Raw genomic sequence first — 21373 nt, 5'->3', positions numbered from 1 at the left:
TTTCTTTAAAAAAAAAAAGGGTGTTGCAAAAAAAAATTTTTACTTTATATAAAAGGGTTGTCTACCCTTTTATGTAAAGTGAACATTTTGAGTTTAGGTACGCTTTAAGTAAAAGCAATGTGTGATTACAGGAAATGCACCACATGGCGGTTTGATTCAGTGTCTTTAATACCAGGAACTATACATACGTTTTGTGCTGCACTGCAGTCATGTATTCACTGGAGGTGACAAACTTAAAAATGGGCAAAGCCCTTACATGAGATATGATATAGCTGGTGTTGCATTTGATTTGCAGGCTATAAACTACCTTCTGAGCTAAACTTTCCCAATTCAAGCAAAAAAAATGACTTTGTAATGTAAAGGAATAATCAAAGAGCTGTTCTTTTATCTGAGAATGTCTTTGTATTGTAGGAATGTTCTGCCCTGTTAATCACTATATATTGTACACAAGCTGAACGCCGGGATTCCGGCTAATATTCCTTTATAGCCGCACCCCAGGCAGATGGAGAATGCCAATGAATCCAGCCATGTGTTCATGGTCATTAAATACAGATTTTACAGGGAAACCTGTGTCTGCATCCTTCTTAGATCTTTAGAATTATTATTAAACCTTTAGCTAATATTCTTCTTTTGTAGAGACCTGTGGGCACCCGTGCAGTCCCATTATGCTGCCAACCTCAGATGCGCCTAGTAACAATGGGGTAACAATGCTGCTTTGGCATGCATAACCCATGAGTTGGCGTCAACCAACGGCAAGAACTTGCCATACTAACCAATGTACAATAAAGTGCAGGCTTAAAGAGCTGTAATAATGCAGAGAGAGTAAATAATTCTTCTTTTTTTGATATTGTGGTTTGAATACAATATAAGATTACTTTCCCCTTACACTAGAAGGGGAAAAGGGAGATAATTTTTAAAGCTACTATGGACAAAGCTGTCAGCTGAGCGGTGAGTATGCTTAGGAACGTATATGAGAGGGATAACCTGATGGGCTTACTGTTGCTTCTTTTATTGTCCAATCAGCAGGCTAGGGTGGCTCCTGGACTTTATACCTTAACTGTGCACCCTGTTCTGTAGGGAGGTTGGTAACCTGTCAGTACTTTTTGCTGTCTTATAATTGCTGTATTACAAGACTGACTGAACACAACCTATTACTAATATGTATTTAGCGAATATATACCGTATATATATATATTTTTTTTTTTATTTTTTTTTTTCTAAGTTTGTTAGAACTTTTTTTTAAGTTTGTATTTTTTTTCTTTGCAGGGTCTGAGAAAGCCAACGCTGGAGGAGATAGAGCAGGCTCGGGATGCCATCTTGACCCCTTCACTGTTCGGGAGCTCCTTGGAGGAGATTATGGAGAGACAGAAGTCGGTGTATCCCGAACGCTGTCTGCCCTGGGTACAGACACAACTATCACAGCAAGTCCTGGCTCTGGGAGGAGAGAGGACGGAAGGAATATTCAGGTGGGTACTTGCTTATACATCCTCGCTGACTACACAGGAAGTAAAGGGAAGTCTCTCAATGCAGACAAAGTCAACTATAAAAATCTGAGAAGTTCTAACCCCACTTATCGCTTTAAAAAAAAAAAAATATTTTTTCATTTTGCTTTTACTTAGGTTGACCCCAATGTGGTAATAATCTTTAGCAACCACAAGATATTTTCGAGGGCAGTAATGGCACATTGTGATTTACCTATTCTGCACTTTATTTTTAGGGTACCTGGAGATATTGACGAAGTGAATGCGTTAAAACTGCAGGTGGAACAGTGGAGAATACCAGAGAGTCTCTCAGACCCCACCATTCCTGGTAAATTGATTTGCATGTGGTTACCAGAAGAAACATGAACATTGCAGGGAATAAGGGTTTTCTAATGACCATTTGAAGCTGAACTCCAGTTTTACATTTACCCAGGCTGCTTTCTTGCAGTGAAATTGTTTACTACTTATTGAGCATTGGCACTGCTGCAGCAAGTCATATAGAATCTATTTTCAGTATTATTTTCAGTATTCAGTATTTCTATCTCAGTATTATCTAGTCCTTTCCTCCACAGCTTGACTGTCCCTTTCATTCATTGGACTTTAGTCCTGGGGCAGTCTGCACGTTAATGTACAAATCCAAAATGCATATAGCACCAGGGCTGGGGAGAGTAGTACTAAGGCAAGGTGCCGTGTTGTATTGCATTTGAAAAAATCAGAAAAAAACTTTAAAAAGATACATTAAAATTGAGCGATTTGCTTCCCCTCTTCCGGACCTGTATTTTTCTGCCATTAGATGTTCCACGTCTTCCAAGTTTAATGGCGCATAAGTCCATTCAGCTTGCTTACCCTGAGCTCTGGCTGTCCTGGTACCACCCAGCCTGTGAGTGGACCGTGAAGCAGATGCAGCACAGTGATGAGCGGGGGGAACGGGCAGTAATTTACCCCACAGCTCTAGTTCTTAAAGGACCAGTGTGTGCACATTTGACAGCGGGAGGCAGAGCCGTAATGGCACCACTTACTCTCTATGGGGCAGCTGCAGGGCCAAGCTACATGTAGCGTCTTCCTCGAGGCAGCAGTTCTCTGGCATGGGGAAGTGACAACTGCACTCCAACCTCATGGCCAGTGTGAACATACCCATATTGTTTGCCTTATTCTAATATTCATTTCAGAGCTACAGGTAAATATTTTTATTTATTTAATGATTCAATGTACCCAAAGTGTGCATTCTGCCATTGTGTGCCTTCGTGTGAGTACATAATGCATTGCTTTGCCTGCAGAAGATGCGGCTATATTACCCGGCAGGTGGCTGTATGTATAGCTGTCTCATCACATTGCTGTTCTATTTTCTGCCGCTCTTAGCAGAAGGAATGTACAGATGTTGGAATGGTATTGGAGTCAGGTTGGGGATAGTTAGCTTTTCTTTGATGATGCATGTGTTGAAGTTAGCTGTTATCAAGTACAAGTCTTACAGGAAAGCCAAGGATTTTAGTGATGACAAGTAATAATTCTGGGTGTGGGGGCAGAATATAAGAGCCTGCGTTACCTTTAGGACTTTAATGATCTGTGTGCCTGCCTACTACTGCCAAGGTTATTCACCCATAGAGGAAATATCTCCACTTTAAGCACATGAAGGATAGAAAAGCAACATAGAGCATTATAGCTGCTGTGATACTACGAATACAACTATGCTTATAGTTACCCTATGGAAGAATTATTACAGATCATGAAAGTCCAGGCTTTTAATTTAGATTTTGGAAACATTTGAAAAGTTTAGAATCCCTGACAAGCTTTCATTGCTTGCAATGCTCTTTCTGGGGAGATTTACCCTCTCTATCGGTTTCAGTGACCATTATCATAATTTAAAGGAAAATGCAAAATCAAAGAAACGGATCAGTAGAAATCTTCCAATGGGTAAACCTGGTTTGGTGATAACAAGATTGGATACCCTCTCACTAGAGATTTCCTATTACATTCTGCTGTGTCTTAGGATGATAAGGGAAATTTTGCGGGACAAACAAAACTTGGCTGAGTTTCTACCTTTTTTTTCTATATACAAATCAAATGCAAATGTTTGGCTTTGCATACACGTACAAATGCAATACACTTACAAAACCTGTATTTAGTTCATGTATATGTTCATTAAAGCCTTGGATAGGATTCATTTACATTCTTCCAATGTGCTCATGTGACTTTTTATTTCCATAATGCCGTAATTCCCCTTATACCAACTAAAATCCAGTCAATTGCTGTTTCAGATTGGGGTGTCAGGAGATCCTCCATGCAGCATGGAATGTCTAGTTTTATTTTATTTATATTAATTTTTATATATATATATATATATAGTTATAGTGCATCTTAGGCCACTTAGGGGTCATCAGACAAAAAGGGAGATAAATATAATGCAGCCACCATATTTGAGGCCTGTGAGCTGCAATATATTACAGCCAATGCCAATAACATCTGTGTTCTTCACTTTAGATACTCTTTAAATAGAAGTCATTTTTTTATTAGAATTTTTATTTTGATGATTTGTATGAATTTTTGCCTGTTGGAAACTGCATATTTTCAGATGTGATAAATAACTTTTTTTTTTCTCTTTCTAGCATCCCTTTTAAAGCTTTGGTATCGCGAGTTGGAGGAGCCCCTTATCCCTCAGCAGTTCTACAAGCAATGCATTACTAACTATGAAAACCCTGATGCAGCAGTGTCTGTCGTGAAGCAGCTTCCGGAACTGAACCGCCTGGTGCTGTGTTACCTCATCCACTTCCTCCAGGTGCGTTGGTACAGGACGGACAATTGTTGAATTGCATATCTCTGGGAATGTAGTTATCCCTGAAACTAGTTCTGCAGAATTTTACTGGTTATTACTTTAGATCTCACATTAACTGCTAAAGGTATGGATTGCTGATGCTGTCTAAGCACTCTTTGCACAGCTGAAACATCGTCTTTATTTCACACTGCATTACATTATATTTACCATACAGTACATACAATATGCCTGGTGCAGTTTTTGTATTCAGCTGCTAAAACCCATTGAGATCCCTGCTGAGACAAAGTCAGCATTCATCTAATGCAGAACTGGATAAAAGTTACTCCTTGCACCCACAACCGATCTGAACCAAGTCACTAACATTTCATTTAGGCTTTGGCATGTTTATATGATTTAATATTGTATTCACTCTCTTAAATTGGCACCTTTCTTTAAAATAATTCCTGGTGAGCATGCCATGAGCAACCTCATTATCTGTTATAGGGTGACAACTGTCCAGTTCTGCTCCTGTGTTACCATCTTGTCACCAAATGGCTGTTCCAACACATGCTGTGCTCCATGGTCCGCCATTGTTCCGATATTCAAATTCAGGCCAATGCTGTGCGGCTCACACAGATTGAAAACAAGCAGTAATTGACATTATGAAGCTGAATATCTGCAGCAATTTATTTCTGTAACAGCCTCCAAAAGCTTTTCATTGCACATTAGAATGGAGATGTATTTGTGCAAGAAAGTTTTTGGAGGAATATTTTAGTTTTACAAAAATGTAGTCTTTCCTGCTTCACACAAACAGAGGCACATTTAAAATAAAAAGTATAGTATTAAACTGCTCTGCCTTTAGAATTGGAGCTTAAGCTCAGGACAGAGAGTGACATATGTGGAGAGTTTACAAGGCTCCATAAATTGGTTTTCCTTTTTTTTTTTATTGCTACATTCAAACGGGATCTGTAAGTGAAAGGGATATGTGTGTGTAAAAGAGGAACATATTCGGTTTTATTAGAGCAGCTTGTGAAGCTGGAAAATATCATAGTTTGATGTACAATGAGGTGGTTGCATTAAGGTTAGGAGAAAAGTGTATGCCCTCGATGTTCTTAGATTAACAAGTGAGCATGTACACTGATTAGTGGGCCATTTTGTGTTCATATTCCATGATCGCTGAGGTTTACCTTTGTGTGACTGCAATATAAGTCTACAAGTCCTAATGTAAAATTGCTGTTTACTGTGAAAACTTTAATTAATTTGCAGCAGAGATCAAGGAATGTGCAACTCTGTGTGTTTCTAGTTGGAAATGGAAGATGGATTACCTCAGTCGGGCTTTAAATATGGGCTTTGATATCTTGGATGTTATATTAGCAGTCTCCAGAACTGCGGTCGCCAACCGGTGGTCCGTGCAAAATTTTGGTGGTCCAAAGAAAAATTACCTGGCCAGTGCATTCTTCTCCTGACCCCACTGATCATGTCCCTGTGCAATGCAAAAGTGGCCGGGTTCTGGCATCATCACGTCACTCTGGGGAAGTTTCTTGAATGTCACACAAAGGTTGGTGACCACTGTTCTAGAACAGATGTTGCCAACCGTTTTACTCTTTGAGAAACCCTTAAAACAAATGTTAGGGAAAGCTTTGCTAGAAAAATGCCTTCTGCGTTGGTTGCCGGTGGGAAGAAAGCTCACCCCCATATAATAGTAGCCAGAATGCCACTTTTACAACCAGCTAGAAAGGTCCTTGGTTTCATGCAGCTGGCCCTGCCAAGTGGTGGTGACACTGGAACTAGGCAGGAACCATTTTTTGGGAGATCAGCCTGTCAACAGGTACCTGGCCCCCTGGCAACTTCTTGCAAGAATCCTAGAGTTCCACGGTACCTTGGTTGAGATTGGTTGGCTAAAGCAAGAACAGATCATAATTAGAAACTTCCAGAGGAGAGGGCTATAATGTGAAGGAGGGAGGGGGCTGTCCTAAGAAAATAATCTCTTGGAGTAGTCAAATTTTCTAGAAATTTCAAAAGCACATGTAAATAAAAAAATAAATTATGGGAAAAACATTACAAGTAAGAATTGATATACCTGCAATTCCTTAAGTTGGTGATTGGGTCTTTTTATTAGTTGCTTATAGACAGCCCTGCATTCTTACTTTGTAAATCACACTTGGGCTTTAAACATTGTGTAGTGGACAGTTCATTCAAAACATGGAGGTCTTCAATTTTTCTTTCTTTATCATTCTCCAGATCTTCTCCCAGCCTTCCAATGTGGGTACAACCAAGATGGACGTCAACAACCTAGCCATGGTCATGGCACCCAATTGTCTGCGTTGCCAGTCAGATGACCCCAGGATCATCTTCGAGAACACAAGAAAAGAAATGTCATTCATCAGAATGCTGATTGTCCACCTGGATACAAGCTTTGTCAGGGGTTTACTCTAAGACGGTGCCATCCTGTTCTGGTGTCTTGGCTACTTGTGTATATATTCGTGCATTTTGTTTGTTTTTTCACCCTTGAGAGCTGCAGGGTGAGGTCCCTCCAGGGGTTAAAAAAATGCCCCATTGGGTTCAAATGTACAGAATCTTCTCAGGATACTTCTAGCACTTTCTGAAAGCAGTTTAGCTGGGCTGTCATCATAGTCATAAACGCTATAGGTGCTTAGCATAACTGTCCACCTTCTATCTTCATCAGAGGTGCTCTGTGAAACTAGTTTAACTGTTATCTAATCTTCATTACTGTGAATTAACATCATACTATCTTCTATCCCGTGCCTTTACCAAGACTTCAAATTTCACCCAGTGCCATCTCATTAAAGATGCGTGAATAAGAACCATGATTTTTATTTATATATTGTACCCTCTTGAGGGACCACACCTTTTAATATATTTTTATTTTATTTTATCCCTGGTGTTTTTATTTTTTTAAGCTTTATTTTAATGCCGCAACCCATAGTGTCTCCTTTGTAAACCATTTCCCTTACTCTGTGGTCTGTCAGGCCTTATTATCCAATAACTTATTCCATGCCATGTCACACATGATCATTGTATACCTGAGTAACATTTACAAAGTTATTATATGGTAGATCCTTCTCTCAGCCCCAGATTAAGTTAAACAGAAGCCTTAAAACGTACTCCATTAGGAAAGTAAACCCATGCATTGAATCCTGTGTGTAATAAAACACTCTTCCTATTTGACACCCAGAAAAAATTGGTTTATTGAAGTCAATATGGTTATAGAGATCAAAAAGAAATCAGCTTAGCGAATATGTGTTTTTTGTTTTCCCTTGCCTTTGGTTTTGTCTATGACAATGGAGCCATAATCACGTCTATACCTATCCTGGCTGCTTGGCCACTGGCTATTGGATTCCAATAAGTGATCCACTAGTGTGTGTATAATGCAGTCATTTTTTTTGCATGGACTGCACTTTTTTTTTAGGAACATAAAATTAGCGACAACAATGGCATGAAGGGCAGTGAAGGGTGAAATAAACATTTTGTAGCCCAGTAAACTGGAAGATGGGAAATTCCCTCCATGCTATCAGGAAAATTAAAGTTCCACATTTGAGTAAAGTGGACCTCCCCTTCCAAGTAAATCTGTAATAAGAAAGAGTAACTGTATTTTGAGAATTTTTGTTGCGTTTGGTAGGCCAATTTATTAATGTTGGGTTTGTGTTGCCAGCTTCTCACAAAAGCCTTTAAAATCCAATCAATGTATCATTCAGTGTAGATGTATACGTAGTTATGGAATAATTCAGTGCTGATCTTTGTAACGGGAATAGGTGGCAGGATGTTGGCATTTATTGCTACCTGTTTGGGTTACTGTTTTCCTCCACAACAGCTCTTTCCTGTTTCCCGTTATAAAAGCATGCTTTGTCTGGTATTATAAAACAAGTAGTAAAAAATTAAACCATTGTGATGAGGACTTCTCAGGCCATGTGATTGAATTGGAAAATTTTGATCATACAAGTGTCTGGTACGGTTGCTGGGGTCTTTATAATGAAGTTATCCCCCGTTACATGTAAAAGGTCTTATTGACCATGTGTTAATGGTAGGCACTCTCTATATTGCCTTTTTTGCAACCAGAGTCTTCTCTTTCTTTCTTTGATATCATGGCTGCTAAAAGCCTATTGATTACTGTAGGGAGACAAATCTTGTATGAGAAACAAATCACATTTATAAGCTTTAGATTGAGGATAGATAATTGTAACCCTCGGTCACTTAGCAGGGTAAAAAGAATTGTGGATTACTGTATTATGCTCCTTCTCGTTCCCTTTGCTCTGTTTTGTTGAGTAAGCCCGGTTTTGGTGGCAAACGCCTATGCAGAAAATGTTTAATGTCTGTTTAAAAAAAAAAAAAAAATTGTATATAAAATTTATATATTTATTGACCTGTATATAAACTTAACATGCAAAAGTCTGCATATTGCTGCCAGGAGACCGGTTCATCTAATGCATTGTGATTGGGGCATAGGGAGTGGTCTGAGCCCTAATAAAAGGTAAAAATTTAAGCAGGTCAAAGATTTTGAAGATTAGATGACCTCTGCCAAATGTTCTGTTGTACAGTGGCTAATGTTATATATGGATATCGATCATTTAACAACTGTATATGGTGGGGATCAAAAGAAGGGAGTTATACGGCCAATTAAAACGAAGTTAAGAGTCTCTTTTGTTCTGCTACATTATATGTAATGTAATCGCTGATCTCTGAGACCCTTAGCAATGGCTGCAGAAGATAGGCTTTGCTTAGAACCCCAGCATTGGATTCTGTAAAAGGTTCAAGGAGCTTTTTGCAATGGCCTTGGCAGAGCGTCAGCCTTGGGAATACTCAGCCTCCAGATATAGCAAAACAATGGCCAACCCAGAAGCATCTACACAATCTTCATACACCAGTTTAGGTGGATTGTCCCATTAAAATAATAAAGGTTTACAGTGTTCAACCCAGAGATTTTTTGGGAAGAAATTGTAGACGGGTGGCAGCCCCTTTGTTGTGACCCAACTCTTCAGTAATTGCCAAAAAACAGCCGGGTGGTTACTGAAAAGTGCCGGGTGGTGCGCCCAGCTAAAAGGGTCCGGGGAGCATACTGGGTTTATATACAAGAACCTGTACAATATAACAGAAGGGCATGTTCACACATAATGGATATTCTTCATGTCCCATATGTGAACTCTGATAGATTGGCTACTTTTATATAGGATGTCTGAGGACAGACACACAGGAGATATTGCTGACAATATTGTGAGAAGCTATCCTGGTCCTGGATTCTCTACTTTTTGAGTCAATAGGCCAAAACAAATCTACAGGTTGGAAACAAAGACGATAACGTCTCTAAGCCTGCCACAGGTCATTTAAAAAAAAAAATCTCCTACAATCCTACCTTCACAGGTTGTCCCCTTTTGCTAGCTGAACCTTACATGGATCCGGAGTACTTCATCAACCTTGGACAATCTTTTCCCTTCTTGTTAAGGAATTGGAAGTACTGCCATATCTGCTGTCCTGACTTCTAGTTCCTTGAACCCTAGCCAGGCTTCTGAATGCAACCCATGCATATTCATTTCTAGAAACGCAGCTCACAGCCATAGTGGGAGCGAGGCCTTAAAAAGAAAAAATCTTAAAAATCCATGTTGTGAGGTTGTACAAAGTATATTTGTTAAAGAAAATGAGGAATAAAATGTAAATACTGTGATTATAACGTTTCACTGTTGTATAGATACAAACCACTGTTTTTTAATATTATTTTGTTTTGCTGTTTGTTGAGGAATGCTTTTAAAAAAGTTTTAGAGAAAAGCCAACAGGTTTGCCTTTTGTTTTTTGTTTGTAAACGTTACAACGCTTTCTGGTCTTATACCTCCTCCTATCTATGGAGCAGGGGAAGCAGAAGACTGATGAGGTCATCTCTCTGTTACTGTCTCCTCCTATCAGTATATCCTTATTATTATGCTATTCCCTCTGCAGGAGACCATTATCAGGTCATATTCAGATACCTGCACTTCTTTCATATAAGTATTTTACTGATGTGTGAATGAATACAAAGTTACATCAATTGGTGATTTTATATCTGCCTGGGGTTCAGCTTTAAATCTGTTCAACAATTATAATCATTTGAACTACTGTGACAAAGTAAAGCAGCCATAGCTGGTCATATTTTATTCTGTATTTATACTAAATACACAAATACAATACCCCTCCAAAACAATGGGATGTACTTCCCCATTATATCTGTGAGCATTTTATACTCGGGGAAAAGAGAAGTGAATATTTCCTATTTTAAGATTGATTGGCAAAAAGGGGAAATTATTATTTTTTTATACCTGTACACCTATCACATACCTTCATGTTCAGGGCTTAGCAGTGTGATTGAGTATTGTTATCCCTTATGATTTATAATGGTGCCTTCTGACAAAATTCCTACAGTGCTATATTGGTCCAGCTACCGATCTCTTTCCATTAACGTATTTTATGGAAACTTTACACACACACACAAAATACTGGTTGCTTGGCCGGCTTGCTGTTTTGTCCGCCACCGATCTGAAACAAGAAACGTTTTACCTACTGTGATAATGGATCTGAATCCTTGTTCTAGGTTAGAGTCTCCTAAGCATAAATCCAGAGAAAGCCAAGCGGTTTCATTTGGAACAAATGGAGTAAGTATGGCACAAGGCACACAAGTAGCATGCAGTTGTGCATGATGCCATGATATTCTTATCACAACAGGATGCTACTTGTGTAGCTTACGCCATAAGGAGGCCTTTGATCTATCATAAGCAATGGCTTCTCCTAGAAATCATTGCTTACAATATTAGTAGCACACCAGATCTTGCAAAAATCATGTAGCTCTAGTCTCAGGGTCGCCATTTGGGGGGACAAGGGGTAGCACTGTAATGGTCTCCCAATGCAATGCTGGAACTTTCAGTAGAAAGGGGGTCCTGGACGTTCTGATGGTGGCTCTGTCTAGCTTAATTAGGTGACTGCTGGCAAGTGGGTATATCTCAACGTATTAAAATGCATCTATGCGCATGCATGAAGCTTTGCTTCACAGAAGAATTAAACGTTTTGGTACAATAAAACTCTATCCTAAAAATAAAAGTTTAAATTGAGAACTTTGTGTAACTTGGAGTCTTACAAGATGTATTAATAAAAAGTTGGATTTGTCTCAGATATCTGGCCTGGATCTATGAAGTCCTAGAGCTGGCTTCTCTGCAGGCCCGGTGTCTTCTTAGCACACGGCCTTTGCTGGAACAATGACAAAAGATTTTGGCTTGCGGTAAGGAGAGCCCCGGCCAACTACTCGTACGCAATCCTTTTCTGCTGAGGTGTATAAATTAGTTTGTACATAATGCTCTTTCAATTTATTTTGTTCTTGTGTTTCTTTACTTGGACTGCCATGTTGTGTGATTGCTATGTTTACGTCTGTGCCATGGAGTAAGACATTTTTGCAATAACAAAGTTTGTGATTGAGTGACAGAACCTATTTGTATCTTTTGACCTCCTTATACATTGCAGTTATAACCTTTCCATTTGAAATCTTGTACTAGACTGCATTCTACACTGGAACTGCTCTATGGCTGTATGATGTATGAGCATTAAACTGCAAGAGTTTCTGCTTTTGTATTATGCAAACACAATAAAAAAAAATATTTTACAGCAAAAAATCCTTAAGTTTTTCTTTATTGCAGTTGTGATACATTAGTAGTTGTTGTAGCAGGGGCAGGGAGGTTTGAAGCTCATTGCCCATTTTTATTTTTTTCAGAAGGGTGGGAGGCAATTTTGTACCACTGCTGTTGGTGGTCTTCTGGCTTCAGTTCTATGTGAACCAGTGATGATTTTTGACCTTGCCCCTTGTATTTGGGACTAGCTCCCTTACATCAAGAGCACATCTTTACAATATTTTTTCATTAACAGCCCCCCTTTCATATCTGGAGCCCCCCCTTTTTTCACATAGGCTCCACATTTCATTTTAGAGCTTCCCCAAGTCCATGGGATCACTTCCACCTCTGTGTACAACACTGAGCAATCATAAAAAGGTCACAAAGAAGACCCCTACAGTCCCTTTAGAAAAAGGTTTCTATAACCCCTGTTCTTATGACATTGTCCCCAACGCAAAAAAAAAGCAACTCCAACTTCAATTCTTACCTTTTCTGTAACACTATCCCCTGCAGTACCTATTCTCTGCCACAAGATGTCCTCAGTATTCTGTTTTAGTTATAACCTACATCATTCAACCTCTAAAACTGAGGGCATACTGTGAGTACAGGGGGGTCAGGGGCCACTAAATGTTTTATTAAGAGGGCATTGCTGGCAAAAGTTAATCGGCCTCATCATCTGCATAATTGAGGACTATCCATACCTGTATCGGAGGCAAAAAATGAGGAGGACCCTGTGCATCACTGATAAAGCAATCACTGGGATAATATGATAAAATATCTTGGAGCTCTAAATAGCAGTAAAAACATTGCATGCATTTCGAGTCATGCAATTTTGTAACTTGGACATTGCCTTGTAAAAATAGATCTTCATTAGGTTATGTGCAGCTAGCAGAGCAGTGGATGGGACACAGAATGTCGTCCTACTACAGGCTGCCTGTGTAAAACCAAAGATTGGCGTATACAAGACCAGTCACCCTGCACAAGAAGGGAAAGCATCAGTGACTGTTCTGCAATACAGAAAGTTCTTGCAAAAATACAAAGGAACATCTGCACTAGGTTTCACATGTCTGAGCAGTTAGCAGAGCATTAGGTAAGATCCAGAATGTCCTTCTGCAAGTTGATGGCCGAAAAATACAGGGGGGGTGGATACAAGACCAGTCATGGTGCACAAGAATCGAGACTAGTCTGCAGTATAGTCCTGCACAGAGGTTATATGTACTGTACAGCTATTTTATGCTTGATTTTTGTGTAAAAATGACACCATGGTTAAAGTAAAACTACATATACCTCTTGAATTTAAGAAATAAAGGTATAAGAAACCATTGCACTCCATAGCTGTTTGCTTACTTGTGTTTAACATGGGTATGATCATCGTACTATGCAGAAGACTACAACCCTCAGCATGCCCTGCCAGACTTTAAAGTTCACAAGCTGGAGGTGGGGGATGGCTGTGGTTTGTCCAGCCAGTCTGCAACATGACAATGCCAACATGCCAATTTATTTTCCTTACATTCTTAATTTGGGTGCCAAAACACAAGCTCCATGTACTAAAAATAAGTGTTTAACTAAAATATGTCAAAAATGTTTCCATACTGCAGTCATTTCATTACAATAGTCTTAGCAGCCGCACTCCAGAGAATTTGAGGCAAAAATAAAAACCTTTCTGCACTGACATTTCTAACCTAAAACAAAAATTTCTGGCCAAAAATCAATTCAAATCTAAAATAAGAACATGTTTTTCAGGGGAGGTAAATAGCTTTGTAAAATGAAAAGTGAAGAAATCTTGGAAACAAACGTGCCGTGTGAATTCCTTAGTGTCTGGTAATCAGCGAGCGACTTGTGCTGCTTCCAGATGTCATTTTTGTTTTACAGTAATGTTTCCTTCATGGCCTATTTTCGAGAATGTAATAAACTGTACAATAAAGTGTATGAGATATATATAAAATCTTTTACCTGCCAAAATATTTTGTTGCACAGCCCTGTTTGATAGATGTTTTGGAGCTCCAGTTGAGGAACACTTACAGGTCATGTTGCTCCCCAAGCCTACGACTGGACAGTGAAAAAAAAAGCTGTGGATTCATGGGTTTATCTCTCTGCCACTCCTTTATTTCCACCTATCAGAATGTCCCTTGTTAGCACATGAGCACTGCATTACAACTGATTGGCTTCCTGTATTGTTCCTCCCTCTCCCAAACTGTGCTGTTGTACTGATATTGCAAGTAACACTTACTAGTGTTTGTGTTCGAATTCGGGTTGTCCTTATATTCCACCCAAATATGGCTGTTCAAATTCAGATAGAACGGACCCGAAAAACACGGGATTCGACTTTGCGAATTTGTGTGTAAAAAAAAATAAAGATAATATTACATTTAATATTAAAGTAATTTATTGAATGTGTGTGATTTGTGTAACTAACTTATTTTTTTACAGGTTATCCCACAATGACAGGATGATTCCCATGGCTGCATTCATTCATGAGCACAGCCATAGGACTCCTTCTGTGACAGGATGATTCCCATGGCTGCATTCATTCATGAGCACAGCTGTGGGACTCCTCCTAGAGGTTAAATGAGGACAAGTCTCCCCATTCATCACCTCTAGTGCTCTGTGATTGGCTGAGGAAAGGTAAACCCTGATGACAGCTCAAGCGCCCGGGGATCCCACACTGACAGGAGGAGTCCCACGGCTGTGCTCATGAATGAATGCAGCCATGGGAATCATCCTGTCACAGAAGGAGTCCTATGGCTGTGCTCATGAATGAATGCAGCCATGGGAATCATCTTGTCACAGGATAAATCCCATGGCTGTATTAGTTTATGAGCACAGCTGTGGGACTCCTGTGTTCTTGGATAGAGAATCTATCCACTACAGTTATACTAGGGCTGCAAGAGCAAACCTGATTGCTCTTGCAGTTCTGCACAGTCACGAATAATAACTCGAATTCCCCCCTGCCCATAGACTTTAATGATGTTCGAATTCAGCGTTCTATCGCTCGAAAAATATCGGGCTATTCGATTGAATAGCTGTCGAATCGAACACTGAGATATTCGACCAACACTAATATTTACACTGCTTGATTTAAAAAAAAATAGTTCTAGGTATAATATTTTCCCATCAATTCTTCTGAAACTTGTACAGGTGTTCCAATCTCTCTACACTTCTCCTATCAGTGCCTATTAAAACAATGACTTGTTCTGCTACCTAGTGGCCAATTGTCAAAATGCACAGCTGCCACAATAGGAAATGCTAAATGAAAAAACAAATATTATTGTCGAATTGATGGGAATAATATATAATTACATCCCATAGTGTTGTAATAAATACCTCTCTATCTCTCTCTCTCTCTGGCTGCTGCAAGCTGAATGGAGACGCTTGATCCCAGGGCAGAACCTAGACTAACATAGATAAAATTGGATTTAATAACTGTCTTCTCTGCAACACCCTTTCTTTTTGTCTACCTGTGCCAGCTATCATATCTTTGTATGCATCATTTTACAATAGGAAAGCAGCTGCTGCGAATACTGGTATAACAGGTTTTAGTATAATAAACAATACAGCCGGTTAACCATCAGGTTATGGTAAGGATAGACAAAAGGTAGGCCAATAAAAATACAATAGTACAACAGAGACTTTTTGTTTCTTCATTAAGTTCACCAAAATGAAAAAAAGATATTTATTCCTTATTTGCATGTGTTTTTTTATGGGAATCTGTTAAATTTGCAAATTGAATGCATTGGGGCTTTTTACATGCCGCAATGATTTACACAGCTTTTTCCTAATGCACGGCCCTCTCTGTAAGTGCAGGAGATCTAATTTCTTTTTAGTGCATTGTAGTAACATTTATATTTTTCCTTTCCATTCTGCCCGGTGATTGGACAGTAAAAGGAGAAACAGTGAGTTTACTGTTCCATGGGTCTTTGCATGGGTGCATTGTCCTGCAAAAAAAAGGATCCCTTTGGTCAACTTTCCATGGCGTTTTGCCTTAATTGCTTCCTTCAGCTGGTCCAGGAGGTTAGCATAATACTGTCCGGTGATACTAGAGTCCTGAGGTAGGTAGTCCACCAACAGAATACCATCCTTGTCCCAGAAAACGGATGCCATGACTTGTTTGGCTGATTTCTGGGTTTGGAACTTCTTCGGCCTTGGGGACCCGCTGTGGTGCCATTCCTTTGACTGTTCCTTGGTTTCAGGAACATAGATGTGGAGCCAGGTTTCATCCTCAGTCAGAAAGTTCTGTGCAGCTTCAAAATGGGCCAAAATGGCTTTGGATGCTTCAACTCGCTCCTTGATCACTGATCACTGTTCAAACATTTTGGCACCCACTTCGCTGAAAGCTTGCGCATGTCTAGGATAGTGGTGATAATAAACCCAACACACTCCCGTGAGATGTCAAGTATTTGGGCTATTTTTTTGTGGATATTCGCCGGTCCTCAATAATCAGCTTATGGACAGCATCGCAGGTTGCCGGGTCAGTTGAGGTTGGGGGGCGCCCACTGCGGGGCTCATATTCGGTGAAATGCCCAGTCTTGGAATGAGATATCCAGGTTTTGACAGTGCTGTAGGAAGGACACTTCTCCCCAGTGTTTGTGACATCTCAGTGTGAATGTCCTTTGCTGACTTTCCCTGGAGAAACAAAAACTTCATGATGGCCCGTAACTCCAACAACGTGAAACTTGCTTGTGCCTCTGCCATCACAGCTTCTCAGTAAAAGAAAAAACAGTTTTAAGAATCGCAAAGACCTGATATTTGCACAGTTACATGCTAAGATATTAGGCTGTCATATGGCCTCACACTCATTTTTCTATTTCATCTTGAAGAGGGCAAAGCCAGGAAATTCTCAGCACCCCCTTGTGTGTGTGTGTGTATATATATATATATATATATATATATTTATATATAATAAACTGGAGTCTAATACATACCCTTCTACCTGGGAGCTACATTTAATCATATGGGTTCTGAAAAGTCTAGAGTGCTAAACACAAAAATGTATCGAACTTTAAGAAGATATAATATAAAAAGGGTCAGGTCAAGTTTTTGAATAATCATTCTCCTGACTTTTTCAATACCAATGTTTCCCAACCAGGGTTCCTCCAGAGGTTGCTGGGAGTTTATTAAGGAATGGGCAATTTGTGCCTCTCAGGTCAGATTAATAGATACCAATGATCCTTTTGGCTGTCTGGAAAAAAAATACATTCCCGCTGACCAGAAATGTAAGAAGGATTCTGACCATCACACTAATTTACTGTGAGTTATGGGTATAGTAATTAAGGCAGGGGGTTCCCTAAAGACCTGAACCTTATTTCAAGGGTTCCCCCATGTCAAAAAGGTTGAGAAAGACTGATTTAGGCAATCAGAATGGTTCCATCACTTACATACTCTCCTCATATATATATTTATATATGTGTGTGTATATTGAGGGGGTTGTGAGATGCATTGGAGATGCCAGGATCAACAAGGGCTTTATTAAACCTGGCAGGAGACCGACCAACATAAATGATTGCAGCTTTGTAATATTAAAACCCAATGTGTGTGATATTTGCTCATTTTCCATTCCTATACATTGTAATTCAGTTTTTCCATTTGTGATTTCACACTAAAAGAGGTCATGAAAATATAAAAAAATAAAAAATAAAACTCTGCTGGATGCAGTTTTGATAGGCTCAGGCGTGATGCATTGCGGAGTTCTATATGTATGTGCAATGTCTGGCTTTGTTTTTTTACAGCCTAGCCAATAAAGCGGAGCTGATAGCTCTGGCAGGGGTTTGTGCATTTTCATTGCTGTCTGCTAAAAAAGTAATAAGGAGGAAAAAAATACACAATTTACAATAAAAATAAAGTATAGGTATTATAGCTGGGTGGTTACAATTCTTCTATTTTTATTTCTGCTCCATTTGTGCTTTTTTTGTTGCTTTCATGAGCCAAATCAAACCTATTTTAGATTGGGAGGGGGTGCATGTATGGGGTGCAGACAATACTGTTTTGGCTAATTTCACCTTGATAAATCCTAATACTGTAAAGTCAGTAAGTAAAACATTTATATCCACCTTAATTATAGTGAATTGTCACTAATTTCCATTGTATTATTTTAAGCCTGTTTAATAATTATCACCTGGTGTCTGCCTCTATATAAGATGAAAGCATCCCTGCTAAGCAGATGCATTCATTTACAACATAAGTCATATAAAGAGTGTGTAGACTTTCTGAACAGACCCATATGCCTACATTGAGGTTTGATAAGCAATAAAGTGCGCTATCAGTGAGAAAGCACATGAATGAGAACAATAAGAAACTATATTCCTAACAATTTATACACAGAAACCTATTTAAAAAATAAATCAGTATATATTTAAAAAAAATGTTGGCCCATCAAAAGATGAAATAAAACAAATCACTTTCTACTGCATTGATCCTCATCAATCGGGAGCTATCCCCTGCAGTACTTCTTTTCTGCCACTAGATGCCCTCAGTATTCCATGTTGAGTGGTGGCCCACTTTTCTTTGATTTAGGGTGTCATAGACCTTACCCCAGCCCACAACTGGATGGGTAACAAAAATCTGCTCAGTAATGAACCCATTTCTGTCTGCTTCTCTTCCTATTTAGCAGCACCAGGAGCAGGCATAGCGAGGTGAAAGATGTGCTGCTGCTGCTGCACAAAGGCCTCAGACCCTCCTCAGCCAACAAGAGCCCCCACAGGGGCCCTACTAAGTCTGTTGGGAGCCAATGTCTCTTGGCAGAGATACGACGAGAAGCACTTAATGTAGGTGACACATTCAGGCCTCTACTGTATGCTTGACATTCTCTGTAATACAAGCTTGTAACAGGGGGAACAAGTGTGGAGGGGAAGCATAGCATGGCAAGACATAAAATCCACAGTTGACAGCACTAAATCCTTCATTAAATTTTGCTTCTAACAGAAGTCCTACAAGGCCAGTCCATGTACCGCCGTTCAGCTCTTATGGCATTCTGATACTTGGCACATGAACATCATCAACATAATCCAAGCAACCAATGCCTGGCACCCTATTTAACCCGCTTTGCAATATACCCACCCAATATGCCACCCAAGAAAGATGTGAGAGAGAACTGATGATTGAGTATAGTGGAAACCCTGACACCCCTTACAACCACCCACAGGAAACACACTATGGATCTGCTTGGTATTGTAGCAGCTGCACCTAAAATATGCAAGCAAAGGGCAAAGAGTAAGCACTAGTATTTCCTATGGGCCCTTACTGACTAACCATGCCTTGGTTTGCTCTGTCCCTGTGAGGAAACAGGGAACTTGGAAGCAGGGCTTTGCTTTCCCATGTCGGATCTGTTGATAATGACCGGTTGTTTGATTACTCTTGAGGTTATGTTAGCTTGGCAGCAAGAAAGGCAGCAGAAGCAGGAAGATCCTTGCATTGCAGGTCTCTAGGCACAGCTTCCTCTCCAGCAAGGAGAACAATGAGAAGCTCAGTAATGATATCACTAAATCTGGTGAGACTTGCAGGCGGAGGGAGCAGAGACTTAAGGTGCGTACACACTTCCAATTTTTATCGTTCCAATCGAACGACGAACGATCGATTGGGCAAAAAATCGTTCGTAAAAAAGTAACCAACGACGCCGACGAACGAGGAAAGTCGCTGGAAACGAACGACCGGACCGGCGGATCGGATTGGACGACGATCGTTGAACATCGTTCGTGTGTACGGTCGTTCGTTGATCGTCCATGTTCAGAGCATGCGTGATGAACGAACGTCCGTTCACTTTCCTGTCGTGCACATAGTTCCTCTATCGCTTAAATGATCGTATCTATTGTGTGTACAATATCTACGAACGATCGTGTCGTTACCTCTATGTGCAGTATCGGTGCTATACGATCGTTCATATATATCGTGCAGGAACGTTCGTCGTTCGTTTTCCGACGATAATAATTGGAAGTGTGTACGTAGCTTTAGATAATTCCATGTGACCAACCAGAGCAAATGTATTGCTTCAGAAATAACCAAAGCAAGGTTAAAAAAGGTTGAAAAGATAAAATAAAACTGTGCATTGTACAATGAGGACAAGCACAGGCTGCCATGTGTGATAACTACAGGCATCAATGCAACTGAATTTCAGCAAAACTGAAGCAAAGGTTGGATGTTCCTAGGCACAGGAAGTCATCACAAAAGGTAGATTCATTTTAGGGCAATGCTTAAGGCGTAATTTTTATCAATAGACGGCCAATACTACAAACAAAACAAAACAAAGTCTAAAATTCTTGTTATGGAAATACAAAGATCTCAGTACCTTGCTTTAATAATCTAAAAATGAATAATAATAAAAACAGAACAGGATCAATGCCTAGATTACTGTGATAACTGAAAATCTTCAAAATGGAAAAAAAAGTGTTTAGGGAAAATGAAAACAAAAAACTCTAAATGATATAATATGTTCCAAATGTGAAAAACACCTGGAAATTAAAGAAAGAAAAAAAGTAACAACACCAGCTAGGAAACATTACCTCTCTGTATTGTCTTTCATTACTTTCCAATCAGCCATGCATGTTACCTTCCAGGAAAATGGATCAGCTCTGTGTATTTGCATTGGCTCTATAAAAAGCCTTCACGAGGCATCCAAAATAATACACAATCGTCTCCATGCCAGAAAAAGCAGATAATGCATCACACATATGGTGCTGTGGGCTTGAAAACATTGCCACAAATAAAGTGGGAATATTCACGTCTGTGGGTTTTGCTCAATATATTTACATTACATTTGGAAGATTTGCAGAAATGACTCTTCGGAGTAAGACATCACCAACAAATTCTTGTGTGTAGGTCTGGGTACTTGTGTGATGTTCTTCAGTAAGTACGAACTTGAGCTCTTTTTAATATTGAAATGGGAAAGGTTTCTGTTGATAGGATAAGCTTGAGACTTTAATGTCCACAGGTTTAGGTCTAATTAGAATTATGAATATGTTGTATATTTTTTGGTATACATTTCCAGCACCCTGTGACTCCAACTTTTCGTTTGTATCAGAGCTTTAGCTGTCAATCTCATTGCTATAAGACATTATTGTCCAATACCTTTGTATTCCACCATGGCCCATGGTTCCATTCTCCGACCAGCTACATTAGTGCTATGCCCTGTAGTGACGTGAGGGGTCGACAAAAGAAAAGTGGAGTGCAGCAGGGTACACAGGCGAAAACATTAACCTCCATAGCAGTTCATTTCTTTCCGGTTTTATGTCTAAAAGTGGTACATTGTTTTTCATGAAAATTTATTTTACAGTACAATATAAAAGTATGAGTATAATAAAGTTTGAAACACAAAATCATGTAAATAAATTGAATAAATTAAAAAATCTATATATTAAAAAAAAAAATTTAAATTAAAAAAAAAATACACATTATACTCATACTATTATATATACTGTAAAATAAATGTTTTTGAAAACAATGTACTGCTTTTACACATAAAAATCCAATGTATTGCATTCAATACAGTTATTTTGTATTGAGTGCAATTCAAATGT

General features: G+C 39.3%; 1 protein-coding gene across 4 annotated transcripts in view; it reads left to right on the top strand.

Annotated features, from left to right (window-relative positions):
• LOC140325670 (rho GTPase-activating protein 39-like) overlaps positions 1–11873 on the top strand; it is an 86279-nt gene extending 74406 nt beyond the window's left edge. For all 4 annotated transcript variants that reach the window (XM_072403632.1, XM_072403631.1, XM_072403634.1 and 1 more), the window contains 4 exons: positions 1267–1466; positions 1718–1809; positions 4085–4254; positions 6472–11873. In XM_072403632.1, coding sequence (XP_072259733.1) covers positions 1267–1466; positions 1718–1809; positions 4085–4254; positions 6472–6666 — 657 coding nt within the window. In that variant the 3' untranslated portion in view covers positions 6667–11873. The remainder of the gene's footprint in view (positions 1–1266; positions 1467–1717; positions 1810–4084; positions 4255–6471) is intronic.
• The last annotated feature ends 9500 nt before the right edge of the window (positions 11874–21373 follow it).

Source organism: Pyxicephalus adspersus, chromosome 3 (genome assembly GCF_032062135.1).
Source record: "Pyxicephalus adspersus chromosome 3, UCB_Pads_2.0, whole genome shotgun sequence".
NCBI lineage: Eukaryota > Metazoa > Chordata > Amphibia > Anura > Pyxicephalidae > Pyxicephalus > Pyxicephalus adspersus.
This window is presented reverse-complemented; position numbering and strand designations above follow the sequence as displayed.